General features: G+C 49.7%; 1 protein-coding gene across 1 annotated transcript in view; it reads right to left on the bottom strand.

The window, feature by feature from the left end:
- LOC143500502 (splicing regulator ARVCF-like) overlaps positions 1-22,392 on the bottom strand; it is a gene marked incomplete at its 3' end in the record, with an annotated part of 36,078 nt that overhangs the window by 8,692 nt on the left and 4,994 nt on the right. The window contains exon 2 of the mRNA XM_076994653.1: positions 6,499-6,657. Coding sequence (XP_076850768.1) covers positions 6,499-6,657 — 159 coding nt within the window. The remainder of the gene's footprint in view (positions 1-6,498; positions 6,658-22,392) is intronic.

Raw genomic sequence — 22,392 nt, 5'->3', positions numbered from 1 at the left:
GGATGTGTTAGTGAGCTCAAGAAGTCATAGTAAAGCTCGAGGCAGCATCCTCCGACAACTCCAGCTCAAACGTACCAAACATATGTGGGGCGAGTCTTTGGAGCGGTTCCTCACACTGGCTAGTCTGGCTTCCAGCTCTTTTGTGACTGTTCTGAAGTGAACTCTCAACTCCAGAACTGTGGTGTTTGTGAAACAACGTCAAGCCCGCGGTTGCCGCTGACAGCCCGGGGAGAGGCCTGCGTGGGCCTATCGTTTCGCCAGCTCGCGGGGTTGCACCGGTGAGATGTTTTGAGAGATATAATATATAGGTTCCTCCGTTTGATACAGTCCTACTTGTGGATGTAGCTTCAACTCCCAATTCTCCCTCACATACAAACCACACAGTGACGGTACGTAGTCAAAGTCAATAAAAGGGAAGCAGGGAAAAAAGTGAAAGTGAGACACAAAATGAGACACGGCAACGTCCCTCAAGGTTTCTGCTGGGAAAATTGGCTAATTAAAGACCCTGATAAATCACCCAACGACACGCCCACAGAGGAGGAGTCAGCCAACGACACGCCCACAGAGGAGAAGTCATCAGCCAACGACACGCCCACAGAGAAGAAGTCATCAGCCAACGACACGCCCACAGAGGAGGAGTCATCAGCCAATGGCACGCCCACAGAGGAGGAGTCAGCCAATGACACGCCCACAGAGGAGGAGTCAGCCAACGACACGCCCACAGAGGAGGAGTCAGCCAACGACACGCCCACAGAGGAGAAGTCATCAGCCAACGACACGCCCACAGAGAAGAAGTCATCAGCCAACGACACGCCCACAGAGGAGGAGTCATCAGCCAATGGCACGCCCACAGAGGAGGAGTCATCAGCCAAAGACACGCCCACAGCCAGGCTGCAAGAGTAGGATATGTGGAGGTAGATTATGGCGGAGATGAGGAATTACGAGACCAGATAAGCCCCACAGCACGTGGAGTAGGACATATATTGTCTGCTGAGGTGTGGTCCGACCCCAACGTGGCCCTCATGCTCACACAGTTCATTACAAAAGGAGGCACGCCCCGAATCTCCCATCAGACCGTTGAGACATCCGCAGCGAGACTTGAACGAGACTTGAACAGGAATGAACGGCCGCTTCGGTCTGAATGTCTCACCCGGTGACTTCATTCCGCTAACTGTCTTCGCAGTGGGGGGCGGGGCACCGCTTTCTGACCGCCCACCGCTGACGGCGAAGCCAATTTGCTGCGCAGCGATCACCGTGCCGCCGCTAATTGGCTATTTTCGGTGACGGCCATAAATTGGTCCTGGGAATGAACAAGAGGACGGGGGAAGGGTCGGTGAGACTGGGGCGGGCCTCTCCCCACAGAAGCGGCGTGAACTGGGTCTGTGAGGCAGCGTAGAAAAACCAGGTTCTTGTCCATGGATATCTGCACACCAGGCTCCCCCAGCATCTTGTTACTTACGCTGGAATGATGGTGGTATTCTCAGAGAAAACCTCAGATAAGCAACTCCATTACTGGGGTGCTCTGAGGACAGCTTTGTTTCATGGCTATTTTGGTCAATGTTCTGATAATGTCACTAAACAATTACTAATAGCTACACTCAAAATGTCCAGGCAGCACTTAAGGTTAACAGCGTTATTAACAGGCTTTGGCTCAGTAAAGGTTTATAACTTCCTGTCGTTTTGGGGTTTATAGATCATTTGCATTTAGTTGTTTTTCATGTGAGGCGCAAAAAAAAGGCTCCGTTTGTCCCCCCAGTAAACAACCTCATCATTCAGTGATGATCTGATGTTTGCAATAAACCAATAAAGCCATCAACTAAGGCTTTAGGGCTTTGTTTTTTTTAATGAAAGAATCAAGTCTGTAACTCTGACTGACAGGCAGTGCCATCACATCCTTTAGGGCAGAGAAGGCAACATCTCACCAGCATTTCAACGTTCCCAACATTTTAACTTAAATAAAGTGCTCAGGACTCTCCTCAGCTGCAGCCAGAAGATGTGACTGGTAGATTGAGCAGGACATCTAGAGGAACTACATTTCCCGCTCTGGTGTAAGAGTACGGGTGTGGGTGGTGTTGTGGGCACTGGGGAGCACGCCCTCTTGCTCACAGGGCACAACCTCACACAGTCGCTGAGGAGTCCTGTGAAAATGAGGTTTGATGTAGTCCTTTAGCTGCTCTCCTGTTTCTGCTGGGCTCACATGCCCGTCAGGTGTAGCACACCGTCTCCACTGCCCTACAGGCTACAGGGCGGAGCCTTTGAGCACAGCCGGCGAGAAACAAGAGAGCAGTTCAATAGCAGTTATTCCCCAATCAGTGTGTGTGTGTGTGTGTGTGTGTGTGTGTGTGTCACACAGAGACAGTGAGCAAGTAAATGAACCCTAACGTGTTTGTGTCTGTCTAGGGGTGTGTGACACACTGTGTGAGAGGAGAGAATGTGTGTGTGTGTGTGTGTGTGTGTGTGTGTGTGTGTGTGTGTGTGTGTGTGTGTGTGTGTAAAGTGCACGTTTAAATGTTTAAGCGCACTGCGACACAGGCAGGGTTGGAAAAGGCCACTTTGATCCTTCAGAGGATCACAAGCAGCTTTACAATGAGCCTGAACAGGGTGGAGGCACACACACACACACACACACACACACACACACGCACACACACACACACGAGACGTGCTACTAGATATCAAAGTGTATCAAATGTGACCTAAACCCAATATCACGACAACAGCTCGGCTACTTCGTGAACACGTACACAGGCGCCTTTACCCCACGAGGGACGTGACAGAATGACAGGGGCCTCCATCTCCATCCATCTCCATCCATCTCCATCCATCTCCAAACAGGTGCTCAACACAACCTGCCTCTCCAACGTTTAGTCTGTAGCTGCCCGTTTAAAAAAAATGCCACTGGGGTGTTTAAAATTCAAGACGATTTCTCACGTACTTTAAGCAGCCCAGTTAACGGAGCGGAGCGGCCCACCTCCAAACTGGGCCAAGGACTCTGTGGAGCTGACATGATTGGGTGAAGCAAGATCGCCTCGGAGATGGAATAATGACGTTATTGTCTCATTCTGCCTCTTTTAAGAGAGCTGCCTCACTGTTTGCTTAATGTAACGGTCTTCAAGGGCGGAAAACTGGAACCTTTCCAGAGAGAGAGAGAGAGAGAGAGAGAGAGAGAGAGAGAGAGAGAGAGAGAGAGAGAGAGAGAGAGAGAGAGAGAGAGAGAGAGAGAGAGAGAGAGAGAGAGAGAGAGAGAGAGAAATGAAATGACAAAGGACAAAACAGAGGGAATGGAAGAGCCTCAGTTCAGGCTCTATTAGAACTGACTCATTTAGGGCTTTCAGCATCAGACAGCTGTTTTTCCGGAACCTCTGCTAATGGACCTGTGGTTGTTCTCGAGCGCTTGCAACCCGGCGCTAATCTTTCGCCCTGCTCGCTACAGCCGTCGAACCCTAGAGTTGTGTGGCCTGCACCGCTGGCCCCAGATCAGGAGGTGCTGGCTGTGAAGTTGCACTGCAGGTGGAGGGCCTGACCTGGGGTCAGTTCAAAGACGTGCATCTGCACTGAGGAGATGAAACGAGCTGAGAGACCACGCCTCTCACAGGACGTCTTGGAAGAGAGGACGGTAAACGTGGGCTTGGACGGAAATTGGTGTGAACCACAAATACGCAAATCTACACAAGTGTGTGTGTGTGTGTGTGTGTGTGTGTGTGTGTGTGTGTGTGTGTGTGTGTGTGTGTGTGTGTGTGTGTGTGTGTGTGTCTGGGCATTTAGGGGTAGAAGGGTCGGTTGCTTGTCAAATTGATGCTTCACGCTGTGATTTCACACTGGCACTGTGCAACTAAACTCAAGAGCTTCCACAGACCCTCATAAGGATGACTGATAGTGAAGGAGACTGTGTGTGTGTGTGTGTGTGTAACGTTTTAACTAACCTTCACGCCAAATTGTCCTTTTTCTAAACAACAAAATACAAATAAAGGACAGAAGTGCATGCAGCCGGAATATAAATGATAGGTATGTGTGTGTGTGAGAGTGTGTGTGTGTGTGTGTGTGTGTGTGTGTGTGTGTGTGTGTGTGAGATGCCCCAGCACCCAGTCCAGGGTGAACAGTCTTGCCTACACATGTCCTGAGACCAGCTGGTGCAGTCTCAGTCACCTATAACCAAGCACCATCACGAACAATAATCAACCTGTCCACACACTCACTCAAAACACCAGACATCAATCAGATTATCACCAACCAAAAACTCTATCACCTACTGGACTGAAACTACACAACAACAATCCGACAATCAAAGCCCTGAAACTGAGGAAGATATTGATACTGTACAGGCTCAGTGTGCAGTCAGACTGTGTTCTCACTGTGAGCGCTCAGTGGTGCAGACAGAGCTGCACTTTCTTACTGAATGTCCTAAATGTGACCCCATTAGAAATGAATTCTACAGGAAGGTAATGAGCACCTCCTCTGAGTTCTAGCGCTGCAGTGACACTGAGACACTGCTGTACATATTAGGAGAGAAGAGTGAACTGATCACACACACACCACCATATGTGTCAACCACCTGAGGGACAACCAGTGAGGACAATACAGATGATTGTTGATTATTACATATTTAGAAATATTTTAGCTCTTATTTTCTTCTTTTCCTTTATTGATTAGTTTATTACTCTGTAAATAACAATTTCTAGTGCTCCATACCTATAATTTTGTCTATTATATGATCTTGGATGATCTATGTTATGATTTGTTCTTAGGTGTTTCCTGTTAACTGCTTTGACAACAGTATATTTTATTACATTCATGTGAATGAGAGATGAGGGAGAGAAAGAAACATGGGGACAGAGGACAAGATGTGGGGGCTTGAGAGTGAGGTTAGGAGAGTGAGGTTAGGAGAGTGAGGTTAGGAGAGTGAGGTGGGGCAGAGTGAGGTGGGACAGAGTGAGGTTAGGAGAGTGAGGTTAGGAGAGTGAGGTGGGGCAGAGTGAGGTGGGACAGAGTGAGGTGGGACAGAGTGAGGTGGGACAGAGTGAGGTTAGGAGAGTGAGGTTAGGAGAGTGAGGTGGGGCAGAGTGAGGTTAGGAGAGTGAGGTGGGGCAGAGTGAGGTTAGGAGAGTGAGGTGGGGCAGAGTGAGGTGGGACAGAGTGAGGTTAGGAGAGTGAGGTGGGGCAGAGTGAGATTAGGAGAGTGAGGTGGGGCAGAGTGAGATTAGCAGAGTGAGATTAGGAGAGTGAGGTGGGGCAGAGTGAGGTTAGGAGAGTGAGGTTAGGAGAGTGAGGTGGGGCAGAGTGAGGTTAGGAGAGTGAGGTGGGGCAGAGTGAGGTTAGGAGAGTGAGGTTAGGAGAGTGAGGTTAGGAGAGTGAGGTTAGGAGAGTGAGGTGGGGCAGAGTGAGGTGGGGCAGAGTGAGGTGGGGCAGAGTGAGGTGGGGCAGAGTGAGGTTAGGAGAGTGAGGTGGGGCAGAGTGAGGTGGGGCAGAGTGAGGTTAGGAGAGTGAGGTGGGGCAGAGTGAGGTTAGGAGAGTGAGGTGGGGCAGAGTGAGGTGGGGCAGAGTGAGGTTAGGAGAGTGAGGTTAGGAGAGTGAGGTGGGGCAGAGTGAGGTTAGGAGAGTGAGGTGGGGCAGAGTGAGGTTAGGAGAGTGAGGTGGGGCAGAGTGAGGTGGGGCAGAGTGAGGTGGGGCAGAGTGAGGTTAGGAGAGTGAGGTGGGGCAGAGTGAGGTTAGGAGAGTGAGGTGGGGCAGAGTGAGGTGGGGCAGAGTGAGGTTAGGAGAGTGAGGTTAGGAGAGTGAGGTGGGGCAGAGTGAGGTGGGGCAGAGTGAGGTTAGGAGAGTGAGGTGGGGCAGAGTGAGGTGGGGCAGAGTGAGGTGGGGCAGAGTGAGGTTAGGAGAGTGAGGTGGGGCAGAGTGAGGTTAGGAGAGTGAGGTTAGGAGAGTGAGGTGGGGCAGAGTGAGGTTAGGAGAGTGAGGTTAGGAGAGTGAGGTGGGGCAGAGTGAGGTTAGGAGAGTGAGGTGGGGCAGAGTGAGGTTAGGAGAGTGAGGTTAGGAGAGTGAGGTTAGGAGAGTGAGGTGGGGCAGAGTGAGGTGGGGCAGAGTGAGGTGGGGCAGAGTGAGGTTAGGAGAGTGAGGTGGGGCAGAGTGGGTTTCACTTATAGTTAAAGAAGCAATACCAGCGATACATTTTTAACATGGTACACGTGCAAGACTCAGACAGGAGGGGTGTGAGTGTGAATATCTTTAGTTTCCCTGGCAGATGATACAAAATACAATGAATATAAACAGGCTGATTCCTTTGCTCTGAGGTTGTATGTCTGTGTGTGTGTGTGTGTGTGTGTGTGTGTGTGTGTGTGTGTGGGGTGTGTGTGTGTGTTTGTGTGTGTGTATATATATACGTGTGGTGTGTGTGTATATACGTGTGTGTGTGTGTGCGTGTGTGTAAGCGTGAGAAAGATTACATTGTGAAATACGTGAGAACACATGCAGGCCTGGGAGGGAGGTGGCTGTAACCGTGGTTACCTTGGTCTCAGTGCGGCGCGTAGTTCCGTCCTCCGACGTCACCACGGAGACATGGGAGGTGGGCGTGCCGGGGTCCTCCTCTATGGTAACCGTCTCCTCCACCACCTCCTGTGGCTCCTGCATCATGGCCAGAGATGTCTGGTTACTGGGACTCTGCTCCTGCAAAATAAGTACACAGTAAAGGTCAAAGGTCAGGTGTCACTGCACTCAGTCTGGGCTAAAAAACCTTTACTTGAATTCCTACGCCAAGAGCTGCCAATCTGGCCATCACCTGCTACCCCAGCTGACCCCACAGTGTGAGCTACGAGCCGTCCGCCAGCCCCAGCCGAGAGGGGCGGGACCAGAGCACGTAAACGTATCCCACAATTCCACACGGACAGAAAGTTGACAAAAACGAGAAACGATAATGAAGAGGAAAACGAAGTGTTCAGAGTAGAAGAGGACACCAGGTTGAGAGAGAAACGGTGGGTCTGTCAGCCTGATGATGTGGAAGATCTCAGCAATACACGTGTGGCGTTAGCATTAGCATTAGCCAGCGTTGGAAGTTAATACGCCCCCTTTAATGAATAAAGGAAGAAAGCGTGTCGGGATGAGCCCGCAGTAACAGGAACGGAGTGAGGTGACTAGAAGCTGAACGCGATGGTTGTGTGGCCGTATCTCAGCGTTAAGACAGGCGGGGAAACAACGGCACTGAGAGAAACAAGGGCTCGATTACACATGCAACCCAAACACACCCCACAAACTCTCACCGTGTCCAAAAGGACAAGGGGAGGGACAAGACCTGGGGGACAGACCTGCAACCTCTGGGATGTGGACAGGGACCGCTTGGCTGGAGGACAGACTGGAGGGACAAGCTCAGATCTATACATTATACATTGATCCACTCAGCAGCAGAAAATCTCCATTCTGGCAGGTGCACACACACACACACACACACACACACACACACACACACACACACACACACACACACACACACACACACACACACACACTCCCGTGCGTGCACAAACAGACATGAACAAAAACGTGCACACCCCAGCACTGTCTCTCCGACAGCTCCCTGGGTACATTATTATACCACTGAACTTTTGAACCAGACTCCTGTGTGTGTGTGTGTGTGTGTGTGTGTGTGTGTGTTTCATAGAATTCTTAGTCCTTGTTAAATGCATGTTGTCACTTTAGCCGAGATGGTTTGAGCTCTGACATCACAGCCTTCTACCTGGAGCACTTAAAAGGAGCTGGTTCAAAACCCTGAACACGTTATGACGAACGTATCCATTAGCAAACTGAGAACGCAAATAACATCGTCGTTGCCGCCGAGAACGGCGACGTTTCCTGGGTGTGCGGCCACAAGGAGATCAGATCCTTTTCATGTGGATTCTTTAGTGGACAAGTTCACTCTGCAATGATTTTCCTACAAAACTACGAATGCAAGCCGTAAGTGAAGAATAAAGGCCACAACCTTGCTTATAGGTAGCTTATGTATTATTACGTATTATTCTCATCAGTGTCATTTTGTTAATGTACTTCGTCATGGTCTCTGAATGTGATTCAACTCTATGCAGTCTAAAGTACCAGAATCAGTCAGTCATCAAGTTATTGATTATTATTATTATACTTTTTGGAGTCCTCTGTCCTGCTCTGGTGGTCGTGCACGAGATCAGACCCTAACTCGGGTGATCATGTACGAGATCAGACCCTAACTCGGGTGGTCATGCGCGAGACCAGACCCTAACTCGGGTGATCATGTACGAGATCAGACCCTAACTCATGTGGGCGTGCGCGAGATCAGACCCTAACTCAGGTGGTTGTGCGCGAGATCAGACCCTAGCTCAGGTGGTCATGTGGGAGACCAGACCCTAACTCGGGTGATCATGTACGAGATCAGACCCTAACTCATGTGGGCGTGCGCGAGATCAGACCCTAACTCAGGTGGTCGTGCGCGAGATCAGACCCTAGCTCAGGTGGTCGTGCGCGAGATCAGACCCTAGCTCAGGTGGTCATGTGGGAGATCAGACCCTAGCTCAGGTGATCGTGCGCGAGATCAGACCCTAGCTCAGGTGGTCATGCGGGAGATCAGACCCTAGCTCAGGTGATCGTGCGCGAGATCAGACCCCAACTCGGGTGATCGTGCAAACTCGGCACCATTCCTCCCACTTCACGGCAGTGGTACATGGGAACCAGGCTTAGATTCACGTTGCCTGGCCTTCTCAAAGCAGCCCCGTCTGGCCCGGCGACAGACGTCTGCACGTTCCCCGCTGAGGAGGGGAAGTGGCCCAGGAGCGAGAACAGAGAAAGGGGGTGGGGCCTGTTCCCTAGCAACAGTCTGGAGTGCAACTGCCTGTCCATCAAGGGCAGAAGAAAGACAGCGTCTACAAGCTTTACTCGGAGCACCCGAACACTGGAGCAGTGCTGCGTACACATGAGCCCTCACTCCGGAAGTCTCGCAGATATTTGGAACACATCCAAAAGTCCGTAATATAGGAAATAAAAGAAGATTTATCATCTAATTTTCTGCCAACGTTTTCATTACAAGACTCATTTTGTTTTGGGAAAGTAAAGCAGAAAGGGGGCGATCAATTCTTCTACGAGAACACGGCAGTAATGTGATACTCCTCCATTCATGGCATTTGTTTTTCCTAACTTTGCAACAAATTGAGATTGAAGATTAAACAAGCCAGAGCAAACGATGCAGATTTACAACCCAGGGAGCAGTCTGACCACTAAACAGGATTCTCAATCAATAGCAGAGCTATTCATGATTCTTTTCTGTGGTCAGCCATCAGACCTGTTCTCAGCAGACAATGTAGTCATAGTGTAGACAACATGAACAAAGACACACAGGGCAGAGACTGTTCCACCAACCATTACTACAACACATCATCATCATCATCACTGGCTTCTCCGAGATGATGGCATTTTTGCTGGCTTTAAGTGATGAGCTTTAAAATGGCATGATCATCATCATCATCATCATCACTGTAAGCAATACCTTCCGATGTAACCAAGTCAGTGTAAGTAATTTGTATGAATAACGTATCTTCTCTGCATGTGAAGTAAAGCACGCTCATATTCTCTTGACCATGATGAGATCAGCGTGTTGGGGTTAAGATTTAGATTGGGGTTAATTCACTCGGAGCTTGTGAAGAAGCATTGTATGAATAAAGTGAAGGTCAGTCTCACTAGTGTCAGTAACTGCTGTCCGGACTGTCCAGGAGAGACGGACAAAGTTCTTCCAACCTGGCGCGTTACCCACAACCACTTTCCAAAGGTCAGAAATCCAGCTGAAGGTCCCAGCTCCGTTCCTCCACCGTGGGTCACCCTCATTAAAGAGGCGCCACTGTCCAACACTCCTCCTGACGGGAGGTTGAGCCGGGCCCAGAGCCAGGGATCATTACCGGGCTTTTACGTGATTAATCCCCTCTCGGAACGTGAGCTCGGGTAACCTTGGGCCACCGAGACTGGGCCCAGACACCTTCTGTCGGATCCGCCGGGCTGGTAGCTTCGGGTGCCTCTCCTGAGGGTCTGACCAGCCAAGAGTCAGCAGACGCCGACCTGTTCCCCTCCAACACGTGTAGGGAAGTGGGTTCCTACATCAGCGAGAAAGACAGATCGCTTCGAAGGGTTTATGAGGTTGGAGTGAATGCCAAAGCAGAAGGGGGGAGGATCCGTAGAGGCTGCTGAGAGAGAAGGTCCGTTTTAACAGGGTCATGTGGGGGGGTCCAGCTGAGGGAGCCCAACCGTGCATCCACACATCTCCACACATCTCCTTCCATCACGAGGGGGCACTTCTCAGACCCTGTCCTCACTTCCGCCTCGTCCCTTTTATTTTCTTACAATTCCACCAAGAACTCCATCCGTTCTTCACGGTCTTCCTCGTCTTCTTTCTTGGGCTCTTCACACCACCCTTTGCCCCTACATCACACACAACCCCCCCCCCCCCCCCCCCCCCTCCACCCCTCTCCACCCATTTCTATTGTTGTAAAAAGGCCCTGGGTTGGGACTCAAATGAAAAAAATAAATAAACAGACCACAAAACCAACCACAACAACAATAGAACAGCTAGCCTTCGCACGGCGCCCCCTGCAGGCGTCAGTGGGGATTCTCAAAGCCTCTGGGGAGGGCAGCATGGCTGGAGCGCCACCACCCTTATAGTGCTGACGGATGTCATTCCGTTAATGTCAACACACGTCGCAAGCCCACGGCCTCCTTACGAAACCAGGCGAACCGAAGGATATTCCGAATTTTTGAGATGGTTACACTCCCCCCCCCAAAGCCCAACTTTAAACATCTGGAAAGAATTAGCCATGTCCAAGTTAAAACACATTGCAAGCATTCCCAGAACTCCGCAGCTTATAGTATGCGTGAAAGAGAGGGAGTGAGAGAGTGAGAGATATTACTGAATGTACACCATTCCACACAGCTATTTCTCCCTACAGCGGAGTAACAGCAGAGTTCAGTCAGAGAGAGGACAAAAACATCAGCCTCCATCAGCCTCCATCCCAATGCATCCATCCCTCCTTCCTCCATCACAACTCTCCTGGCCTCCAGGCAGAGGAGAGAGGAGAGCTCTCTTTCTACGTAGACTGACCGCAGAAGAACACCACGAGAAGACGGACGCCGCAGCTCCTGGCCCGTTCTGGGGTGGGGTTGGGTGGGTGTGCGCTGCCCTCTTAACACCACCCTCTCCCCCATCTGCAGGACTGCGGCACAGCCTTCGAACAGACACGGTGCGGTGGGGCTGGGGGAGAGAGAGAGTCTGGGCCCCACAGGGCTGCAGTTCGGAGGCACCAACCAGCAACTGGGAACAAGAGCCCGTATCAAAGAGGGCTGAGATGTCAGCAGAGGCCAGCCACATTGTTCCTGCTCAAAATGTTCTCTCTCTGCCTGACAGCCCATCTCTCTCTCTCTCTCTCTCTCTCTCTCTCTCTCTCTCTCTCTTTAATAGCTTACCCATTAAACAGTGTACAAGAGCACTGGGCAGTTAGTGGGAGAACAAACAGAAGGGTTGTGGTGTCACAGCAGCAGCCAGCAATAGGCACTGGATCGGAGGGTGAGGGTTTGAAACTGCGATAATAACGAAAGCAGTCAATAACACACTTCATTTACAGAGCATCTTTCCAATGCCTCAAAGACGCTTCCCAAATAAAATCAAAACAATCAATCATATTAGGACAAACAATAAAGCCACAGCAGCAGGACAGTGAAGAATCGCTACACGCTAGGTGGTGTTGAGGTGGAGCGTTCGGGGAGGTGGGAGCACCGAACGTTTTGACTCCAGCTGTGGAAAGTTCTGTGTGAGGGATACCAAGGTCTAAGCCAAGAGAGCCAAGCGATCCCGAATGGTGCCCAGAGACTCAGAAGACTTCCAAGGTAGCGACGGGCAAGTCCATAAAGTGCTTTGTATGTGATGATTAGTATTCTGAACCACATACACGTTTCTGGAAGCCAGAGAAGCAGCTGGAAGATTTATGCAGATTTTCTGCCATGAGTAGAGCACACAGCAGAGTTTGGTAAATATTAAACTTTAGAAAGTTGCTGGAGAGACCTGGAAAGACTGAATCACGGTAATTGTCAGGTGGTGTCAGGAGAAGCGCAGGGCCGATCGATTTTACGAAGACTGTAGAGGGCTTATTTGGACACAGAACCAGAACGGGGTTGGCAACAGTGGCGGGAGTTACTGTAAACCCACCCAGAACAACCGTGGGCCCTCAGCATGACGCATCAGCATTATCACACTCATCTTAAGATGACATCCAGTGTTTAATGTCCTGTAAGGCAAGGACTGAGGTCACGAATCATCTGTATAGAAATGAAAACGCAGAGCATGCTTAACGGTTATAGTCCAAAGGTATACCTACTAGATGATAAAGTGGACTATAAACTGAACACTCTGAATTCAGGTCCACCCTGAATAAACCGGAGCAGTTTGAGATTTGGATTCGTCAATATAAATGAATTAAATTTAACCTCATAGCCTCAATTTAAATGTAACCTCAGTGCAACGAGTTCCACTCTCTTCTCTTTGTTCTCCTAGTGCTGTGATTTTTGTGGGTACATGCGTCTGCGCCCTTCCATTAGCATGAGTCAGTAAAAATCACATGATCAGTGCAGACACGGGATCGTGAAGCCTACCCCATCATTTGGATATGTTTGATAAGTTCCGCCTGCCTGGATCTTCTAATTAGCTCCAGCTAAGCAGAATTAATTAGGGAATTAAGAAGCTAATAGAAAATCAGAGCAGGATTTTTGCTTCTCGTACCAGAGTTTTATAGCAGAAGCGAAACACTGTCTGCTTACTAAACACGCTAATCCGCATTCCACGCGTTTCATGCTAACGACCGAGTTCTCACCTAGGAAGTGTACTTCCATTAACAACCCATGAGTGCAGAATGTGAAAGCGATGTTGGCTCTAAAACACGTGACAAACACTGAAGGAAGCAACCCTGGCCAACACTTGAACCCTGGGCCAACGGGTGATAGCCCTGCGGCAACACGGTTAGCTGCGATGGCGTGAGAGACAGGATCAACAGGGAACGTTATCATTTTTGCTCCAATTTTGGTAATAAAAATAATTCTGAAACACAAAATCCAGCAATACAATTTTATATTAACAGTGTTTTCAATCTGGCAAAATGGCAAAAATAATACCAAGATGCCAGCTTCGACACTGACGGACATCGTCCAGTTAAGTTTCCAAAAGAATAAAAATACATTTAGTGTCCTCGTGAACCATTTCTTGAACAAGAGTCTTTCGGTAAACTGTAACCGTCATCGATTTTCAACCAGCACTTGTGCGGGGCAGAGTGCTTCTGCTAGGCTACCATCAGAGAAAACACGCAGACCGGGACGCCGTTAACCGCCTGCATATGTCAACGAGCATCAGTGTAGTGGGTCTCAGTGGCGCGTTAAGCTACTGTGCATCAAAGGGGAAGTGGGAGAGTAATGATGGGGGGGTTGGGGGGGGGGGGGGGGGGGTTGGGGGTAATGCTGGAGCAGCGTTACTTGTAATGAATTCCAGTTCACTACCATTCCATTTGAAAGGCCTGCTTAGAAGGTGTTTCTGATTAGAGTCGGATTGGATTCTGATTTCTGGAGAATTGCCACTTAATTGCTTGTTTGGATTTTTTAATCATAGATTAATGACACACAACAAAAGAGCTCGTGGCTAATAAACTAACTGTCCAGGCGTGGTTAATGCATTCTCAAAGCACAGCCACAGAGGAGGGGAGGACTATCCGCACCCACGCAATCACACTGTGTGTGTGTGTGTGTGTGTGTGTGTGTGTTTTGCAGAGCGCTGCTCAATATTGCAGCAGGCATCATCTGTAAAACATGCTTGATACTTGATGCTATGAAAACTAGATTAAGGTTTAAAGATAAACAGGTTTTTCTCCCCTGCAGGTCACGGTGAATGTGCCCACCAGCACACGTGCGTATGTGCTGTGGATAAGGGACAGTGTGTAGACGCAGGCTTCAGCGGCGTCGCCCGCACTCATGGGGAAGGGGATGAAAACACCCTACACCACGCAAAAGCATCTGATGGATGCGAATGAAATACGAGCCTAATCGCATGTGTGTGTGTGTGTGTGTGTGTGTGGAGGTATGCATGAGTTTCATTTCCAAAGGCTGCAGTATTTGTGCTGCTGGGCAGGGAGTGTTGGCTGCAAGTGGCTGAGTTGTGGCTGACTTGTGTGTGTGTGTGTGTGTGTGTGTGTGTGTGTGTGTGTGTGTGTGTGTGTGTGTGTGTGTGTGTGTGTGTGTGTGTGTGTGTGTGTGTGTGTGTGTGTGTGTGTGTGTGTGTGAGTGTACATGCTGGGGGCGGGGCATGGTTTTGATGATGTCCGTTATGAGTTGTGAGCCCAGTCCTGGACGTCCCACAGAAGGCGATGTCAACGGGCCACACCCCCAGGTACACAGGCCACACCCCCCATACACGGGCCACACCCCCTGGTACGTGGCGTTAAGGACATGTGGGACACCAGCAGAGCTTCTGCAATTCACCATCGCTCAAAACATGCACAGTGTGTGCAGCCTGAATGCCTCCGCAAATCTGGACTGACGCTTCGCTGCTGTATACGCTGTGAGCCCCATTAAGTGCTCATTTATCAGAGATGAATCCAGCCACACAAATGGACTACAGTTCCGTCTGTCTCCCTCCTACACACTCTCTCTCTCTCTCACACACACACACACACACACACACACACACACACACACACACACAGTTGTTATTCATGGTTATGAAGCTCAATTGGCTCAACATCATCCTCTCCAGAAGTCCACAGCTGGTGTGACACACACGTGTGTGTGTGTGTGTGTGTGTGTGTGTGTGTGTGTGTGTGTGTGTGTGTGTGTGTGTGCGCCCACATGTGTGTGTGAACTGTGCCAGAGCCATCCTGTGTGGTCATTTAAAATTATGTAAATAATCTGGAAAGAGCTTCTGTACCAGTTTATGTTTGAACTCGCCCACACCCAAACCACTGGGGTACGACCCGGCTGCCATCCAACCACAGCGCCCTTTCAACCACGCCAGGCGTCACGCGGATCCCACGGAAACCTTTTCTCGAGTCAACAGGAACCGCATCAGTGAAAACAATGAAGTTGTGCACGTTTACGTTGGCTACAGGCTATACCTCACCGTACACGCACCCCCACGCTCGTTCACAACTACAGGGCGTGCGCGGTGTGCGGGAAGTGAGGAGCTCTGGCAGGAGTGATGTTTGGAAACGTGTTATCAGCACAGGAAGTAAGTATTGAGGAGCTTCCTTTCTGGAAGGCCTGGAATGTGGCCCCGCCCTTCCTGTGCCTGATGGACAGGAAGTGAGAGGATCTCCAGTCTTCTACACCAAGCCAGAGTAGAATGACCCAAAACACCTTGACATTGCCCTCACAGGGCATCCATTTAATCCACAACCCCAATGAGGTGAAGCACCTGTAAGACATGGGTATTACCCCGGCGTGAAAAGCAGACAAGTTTACTTCACTGGCTTGTTCAGAGTTCACTCAGGGATTTGCCATTTAATTACAGCTGCTGGGATTCTGAAATAGTTGCAGAAGGGGACACACACTCCCTAATGGACTTTGGCAGGACAGAAGCAACCCGATCCTGTCAACAATCACACCCATCTGTGCCGAACCCCAGCAGGACCGGAGCACCAAAATAGCCTACAACAGCATTCTGGGTTAGCAGACCGTGTGGAGCCTATTTTCAGACACACACACACACACACACACACACACACACACACACACACACACACACTAGCATGTAAATGGGAGTTAGCAAGCACAAGACCCTAGAGGCATATATAAACATACAAGCAATCAACATGTACACAAACAAACAAACAAACAAAAGCAGGATGATTCCAAATTGACCCAAGTAATCCAATCTACTCACACATCAGCACTGCAGCCCTGTTCATGTGCACACACACACACACACACACACACACACACACACACACACACACACACACACACACACACACACACACACACACACACACACACACTCTTTGGCCTCTCACCATGGAATGTGGATTGCTCACTAGCGAAAGACACCACAGCTGAGAGCGGAGAACACATAAAATGTGCTGCAGCAGAGACAATGAATCCTTGAACAAATAAATAACCCAGAAGATAAACCCTGGGGACGCGGAGAAACCGCACAATGAAGGAAGTTCCCAGCTTCCTCAGAGCAGAACTCGTGTAGGACTTCCTTCTGGTGGCCTTGTAGAAACCTCTCCAAGAAGCAGCATTTCGCTCCCCTGATCTAGGATCAGCTGTCCGGTTCATGCGTCAATGGTTAAGACTGGAGTTTGAGCGAAGGACACTGAATCCAGACCAGCTTAAGAAGCCCCACAGGCACCTTAGTCAGCTCTTTCTCCCCACGTGAGAGAAAAACAGCAGGTTAACCAAGGACAGAAGGACAGCGACGTTCTTCCTGCTCAACCGGGTCGCATCCTCACATCAGCAGGAGTGTGAACGCACTTCAACTCCAAACTGCCGAGTCGTGCTGCCTGTCGGGGTCTCTCCGGGTGATCGAGAACACGCCCCTCGCCCACAAACACGGGTCCGAGTTGGTATTTGGGGCGTACGTGCGTCTGGTGGAGCTAAAAGGGGCTTGATTTCCCATGGCAGCCCTCCATCTGCTGTCGAACGAGGAGGAGGAGGAGACAGACATGGCAGGACGATGAAGTCACACAAGGAAAGAGACAAGACCGGCTGTGGGACTACTGCAGGCAGACACGCGCTCGTACGTGTGAGACAGAGACAGAGAGACGGACAGACTGAGACGGAGCGAAGCTTTAGTAGAATTTCATCTAGCATACGTCTGCTTGAAGGCAGGGAGTGACACACATACAGACACCACAGCTATTTCCTGTGCAATGTTCTGGAATGTTCCTGACTTATTAGGAAGGACAAACGCAGTGTAGGAAACACACTGGTGAAATTCTGAACATATCTGTTCCAGGAGGAAACGGTCAACTTGAGAAGGGAGAAGAGAAGTTACACATGTAGGTTTACCTCTCAAACAAACAGATCATCACGTCCACACACAACCCAGTCCTTCCAACCTTCGGACGTATATAAGGGTTCATAAAGCAAGGAAACTGGGTGTGCTAAATCTTGTTCCAGTTTAATAAAAAAACATCAATCATGTGATTTAGGGAGAGGGGAAAACTGGTTACAGTTAAAAAAAAAAAAACCTCAGGACTTTATATTGGACCAATACTGAATTTAATCAAAGTTCTGTTCTCTCACAAGCCTGTGAGAAACTTTCGGATCGAGAATTAAAAGGGAGGGAGAGCTAGACGGGCAATAATGATGCTCTGAAGCAATAATAAGAAACAAAACCACGATATAAAGAGTCCTCCAAAATGCTTTGAATAAAAATGGTTAACAAAAAACAACCAAGCGCACCCCCCCCCCCCCCAAGTAACTATTGACTTCTGAAATGAAAGACCTTGTTATTGCACATAAATAACCACAACATGAGCTGTAAACATGCTAAAATGAAGTAACCATTAGATCCGGATAGGCCCCACCCCTCCCCCAACTGGCCCCTCCCTATCTGCTCCGGGACGGTTGCAGCCAAAAGTGCAACCTCTACGCTGGCAAAGTCCTGCCCACCAGCGAGGACATGAAGGCCCTCCAAGCAGGAAGCGGAGGGGTCTCTCCACTAATGGTACACACGGTACACCTCCATATGGCCACAAGGCACTCACCTCTTTCCAATTAGTGAGGGTTCAAACTTGGTACCAAAGGGAGGGGCTACACCTGACCCGGTCCTCCCCCTGCCCCGTACCCCCCCCCAGTATGAAACAGAAGACAGAATCTAAGGCAGGACCGACTGTACATCTCTCGCTTAACGAGCTGTGGAAGAGGAGGCGGGGCGCGGAGCGGAGGCGGGGCCAGAGTGACTAGCGTATTTCTTTGTGCGGTACGGCCAAGATGGACTAGAGCAGCACTGGTTCCTCCACGTGTTCTAATAATCATGTCATTAATTCCCCAGATCGTGCAGGACGCGGTGCAGTCTAGCTAGCAGTCTGTTGTTTTTTGTTTTTAGCGTACAGCTAAATCTCTCAGTGAGAAGTTGCCTGCATAAACAGATGGTTGATTTCTTGTCGACATATGCTTGAACAGAGTCCCAAACCTCGAGCGGGTGGACCGGCTCAGGAGAAGCTCAGGCACGCCTTTCGGAGCCAGCGAGTCAGCTATATTATTTACAATTCCGTCTGGAACAACAGGGGAAGAGAAACGCACTTATTTAGCTGCTCTGTCGACGAGAAGCGGTCGGAGCTCGCCGTTTTTTAGCAGATGTGATACGAGGAGAAAAAGTTGACTCCCACACCATCTGTATGGCAGCAGGCTGATTTGCTTTTGACATTTGGATCGATCGAGCCTCAAGTATAAATCTGGCAGTTAGCAAAGAAATAACATTGAAACTCACCCCTCCCCCCACCGAACACAGTGAAATGTCACGCTAAATATCTTCATCAAACATTTCTTTTCAGGAACAGACGAGAGGGCTCTTCGCCTTAAACCTCACATATCACTGCCTATTTCTGCTCATCACGTAACCCATTTGCAAAACAGACATCTCCCAAAACATTAACTCGCAGTAATACAAAGCCAGCCACGGGTAAAAGTATCACCCGTCGCGGTTAAATGTGTTTTACAGAACAAAAAGTGTGACAAATGTTAAATCCGAAAATGATGATCCAGCAGAGGGCCTCCGAGCGGCCTGGTCCGGGCCGCCATGTGGGGGAGGGCCAGAACCTACGGGGGTGGACACGTGGTGTGATGGGTCCCCTCCCCCGCATCAGCTCCGTCTCACGACGGTTGTGCCAGACAGGAGCTGAAAACGGCTTACTGCAGCGTTTTGGGGGGGGGGGGGGGGGGGGGGGGGGGGGGTTAGTCTATAACATTTAGGTCCAGATGGTTGTGTGTGTGTGTGTGTGTGTGTGTGTGTGTGTTTGTGTGTGTGTAGGAAACTGCAGTACAGGTCCAACACATTGGGTTGATGTACTGCACTGGCAGAAACTTGAAAAGAACATTATATATCAAAAAGCAGACACACACCTACATGCATGCATGACTCTACGGTGTAGAGTCTACACATATATACATACTCACACAAAACAAAGACTCAGATGCAGTCTGGTGACAGCTACAGCAATTTCAGAACAACACGTTGTAGCAGGGGTGTGTGTGTGTGTGTGTGTGTGTGTGTGTGTGTGTGTGTGTGTGTGTGTGTGTGTGTGTGTGTGGCTCCATGGGGATGTGTGTTAGTTGTGAGCAGCTGCAGCAGAAACACGGGAGTCTCTCAGACAATCCTCCGCAGAACTGAAACTGACAGAGGAGGGGAGAACAGATGAGAGGGGAGGAGAGGAGGAGGGGAGAATAGATGGGAGGGGAGGAGAGGAGGGGAGGAGAGGAGGGGAGGAGAATAGATGAGAGGGGAGGAGAGGAGGAGGGGAGAATAGATGGGAGGAGAGGAGAGGAGGAGAATAGATGAGAGGGGAGAGGAGGAGAGGAGAATAGATGAGAGGGGAGGAGAGGAGGGGAGGAGAGGAGAATAGATGAGAGGGGAGGAGAGGAGAATAGATGAGAGGGGAGGAGAGGAGGGGAGGAGAGGAGAATAGATGAGAGGGGAGGAGAGGAGAGGAGGAGAATAGACGAGGGGAGGAGAGGAGAGGAGAGGAGAATAGATGAGAGGGGAGGAGAGGAGAGGAGAATAGATGAGAGGGGAGGAGAGGAGAATAGATGAGAGGGGAGGAGAGGAGGGGAGGAGAGGAGAATAGATGAGAGGGGAGGAGATCTAAAGGAAGTGGTAGCTGCATATTCACCTGTGCACACTGGACGCCCACGTTCACTAGTTCCCCATTCAGTCAGTTACGGTAAGCCAGTGCTGCCTAATCACAAAGTCTAACCAGCAAGGGACACCACAAAACTGATCTCAGATCAGCCTTTAAAGGGCATCTTTCCCCCAGTGGCACAAGCTAAATGCTATGCAGGTACCAGACAAGCTCTTTTAATTCAGAGCTGCATATCTGATGAATTGTCCCATATACCCCAGGAGAGGTGCGACCACCCAATCTATCCTCTCATTCTCTCAATACAGAATTACTCCATATTAGTGCTTCTGAATTTCGGTTCCAGCTGCGATTACACCACGCACGCACGCTCTGGGTCCCTAATCAAAGGAGCTGGATCCTTCATGGGTCGAGCTCCGTTTACACACGTGCCGTTGCACCAAGATGATCGCACCAAAACACCATTAATGTGTGTGTAACGACTGTAGCGCTGCTGCAGGAGACGTGAAGTAATAAAACTTTAATAAAGTGGCTTTAGCGTTTTCCAGAGGGGCGCTCCTCTCTCACTTCTGCGTCCGACGAGCAGCTGAAAACGTCGCTACGTGACATTAGCGAGGAGAACTTTGCACTCAGACCGGAGAAGAACACCCAGTTAGCAGCGCCGGTGAACTCGAAGGCTGCGGATACGTAGACGTCGGAGGGCAAACGCACTCAACAAACGCACTCAAATGAGAGAACTGTTGGTCCGTCTAGTATTCTGGTAATAGAAAGAGAGAGAACACAGTACCCAGGATCCAATGCAAGTTCAATTTTTCCATCATCAGTGAAGCTTTTAAGAACATACCCATCTTTCCACTGGTTTGAGAGCCCAGCCTCTACCAGTGGGCATTCCCAAACCTGCAAACAGAGGCTGGAAGACACTATAAAAAAACAAACAAACAAAAAAAAAAAACCCCACATGATCACCACAAATTATTTTGCAAATTTTGCTTCTTTCTAACCGTCCTGAATCATCTGTCCACTGTTGATTGCCGTTTTTGCTGGTTTTAGCTGTAAACAGTGAAAAAACATTTGCGGCTTTACCTGGCGATGTCCCTTGACCACTTACATCACAGGTTTGTTGGTTCCAGCAAGATTACAGGAACAAAACACCAACATGGGTGGCACAGATACCTTCATTTTTGGGAAAAGGGCAAAACCATTTAATATTGGCACCAACAACAGGCCAGTGGAAAAGAGCTATAAGTGTATTAGACCTTTCCAAGGTCTGCAGAAGATGATACACTGGGACAACAAATATCTCAGGACAACTCTAGCCTGGGTTCACTCAGGCTGAATATCTCAGGACAACTCTAGCCTGGGTTCACTCAGGCTGAATATCTCAGGACAGCTCTAGCCTGGGTTCACTCAGGCTGAATATTTCAGGACAACTCTAGCCTGGGTTCACTCAGGCTGAATATCTCAGGACAACTCTAGCCTGGGTTCACTCAGGCTGAATATCTCAGGACAACTGTAGCCTGGGTTCACTCAGGCTGAATATCTCAGGACAACTCTAGCCTGGGTTCACTCAGGCTGAATATCTCAGGACAGCTTTAGCTTGGGTTCACTCAGGCTGAATATCTCAGGACAACTCTAGCCTGGGTTCACTCAGGCTGAATATCTCAGGACAACTCTAGCCTGGGTTCACTCAGGCTGAATATCTCAGGACAACTCTAGCCTGGGTTCACTCAGGCTGAATATCTCAGGACAACTCTAGCCTGGGTTCACTCAGGCTGAATATCTCAGGACAACTCTAGCCTGGGTTCACTCAGGCTGAATATCTCAGGACAACTCTAGCCTGGGTACACTCAGGCTGAATATCTCAGGACAACTCTAGCCTGGGTTCACTCAGGCTGAATATCTCAGGACAACTCTAGCCTGGGTTCACTCAGGCTGAATATCTCAGGACAACTCTAGCCTGGGTTCACTCAGGCTGAATATCTCAGGACAACTCTAGCCTGGGTTCACTCAGGCTGAATATCTCAGGACAACTCTAGCCTGGGTTCACTCAGGCTGAATATCTCAGGACAACTCTAGCCTGGGTTCATTCAGGCTGAATATCTCAGGACAACTCTAGCCTGGGTTCACTCAGGCTGAATATCTCAGGACAACTCTAGCCTGGGTTCACTCAGGCTGAATATCTCCGGACAACTGTGTAGCCTGGGTTCACTGAGCTCTTGTTGCTCCAGCCCTTTCTGCAACAATAGAGATCCATCAAGTGTTTGGCTTTAAACATGGGTGAGGCAAGGCAGGGCAGATGTGTGTGTGTGTGTGTGGTAGATGCACGGAGCCCGTCATCTCCAATTAGGACGTAAAGTTGTGCTCTTTTATTCCATGGCTCCGCATGCCTGTGTGGAGACCATGGGCTTTCATCTCAGGCTGGCACCTGCAGCATCGCAACTCCCTCCCACACACACACACACACACACACACACACACACACACACACACACACACACACACACACACACACAGAGATGCAAACCTGGGAGACATGAGCAGCTTGCCAGTCACAGACTCCAAATAA

This window comes from Brachyhypopomus gauderio, unplaced genomic scaffold, assembly GCF_052324685.1.
Source record: "Brachyhypopomus gauderio isolate BG-103 unplaced genomic scaffold, BGAUD_0.2 sc154, whole genome shotgun sequence".
Lineage (NCBI taxonomy): Eukaryota > Metazoa > Chordata > Actinopteri > Gymnotiformes > Hypopomidae > Brachyhypopomus > Brachyhypopomus gauderio.
The sequence above is the reverse complement of the archived record's forward strand: the minus strand, read 5'-3'. Positions and strand labels throughout refer to the sequence as shown.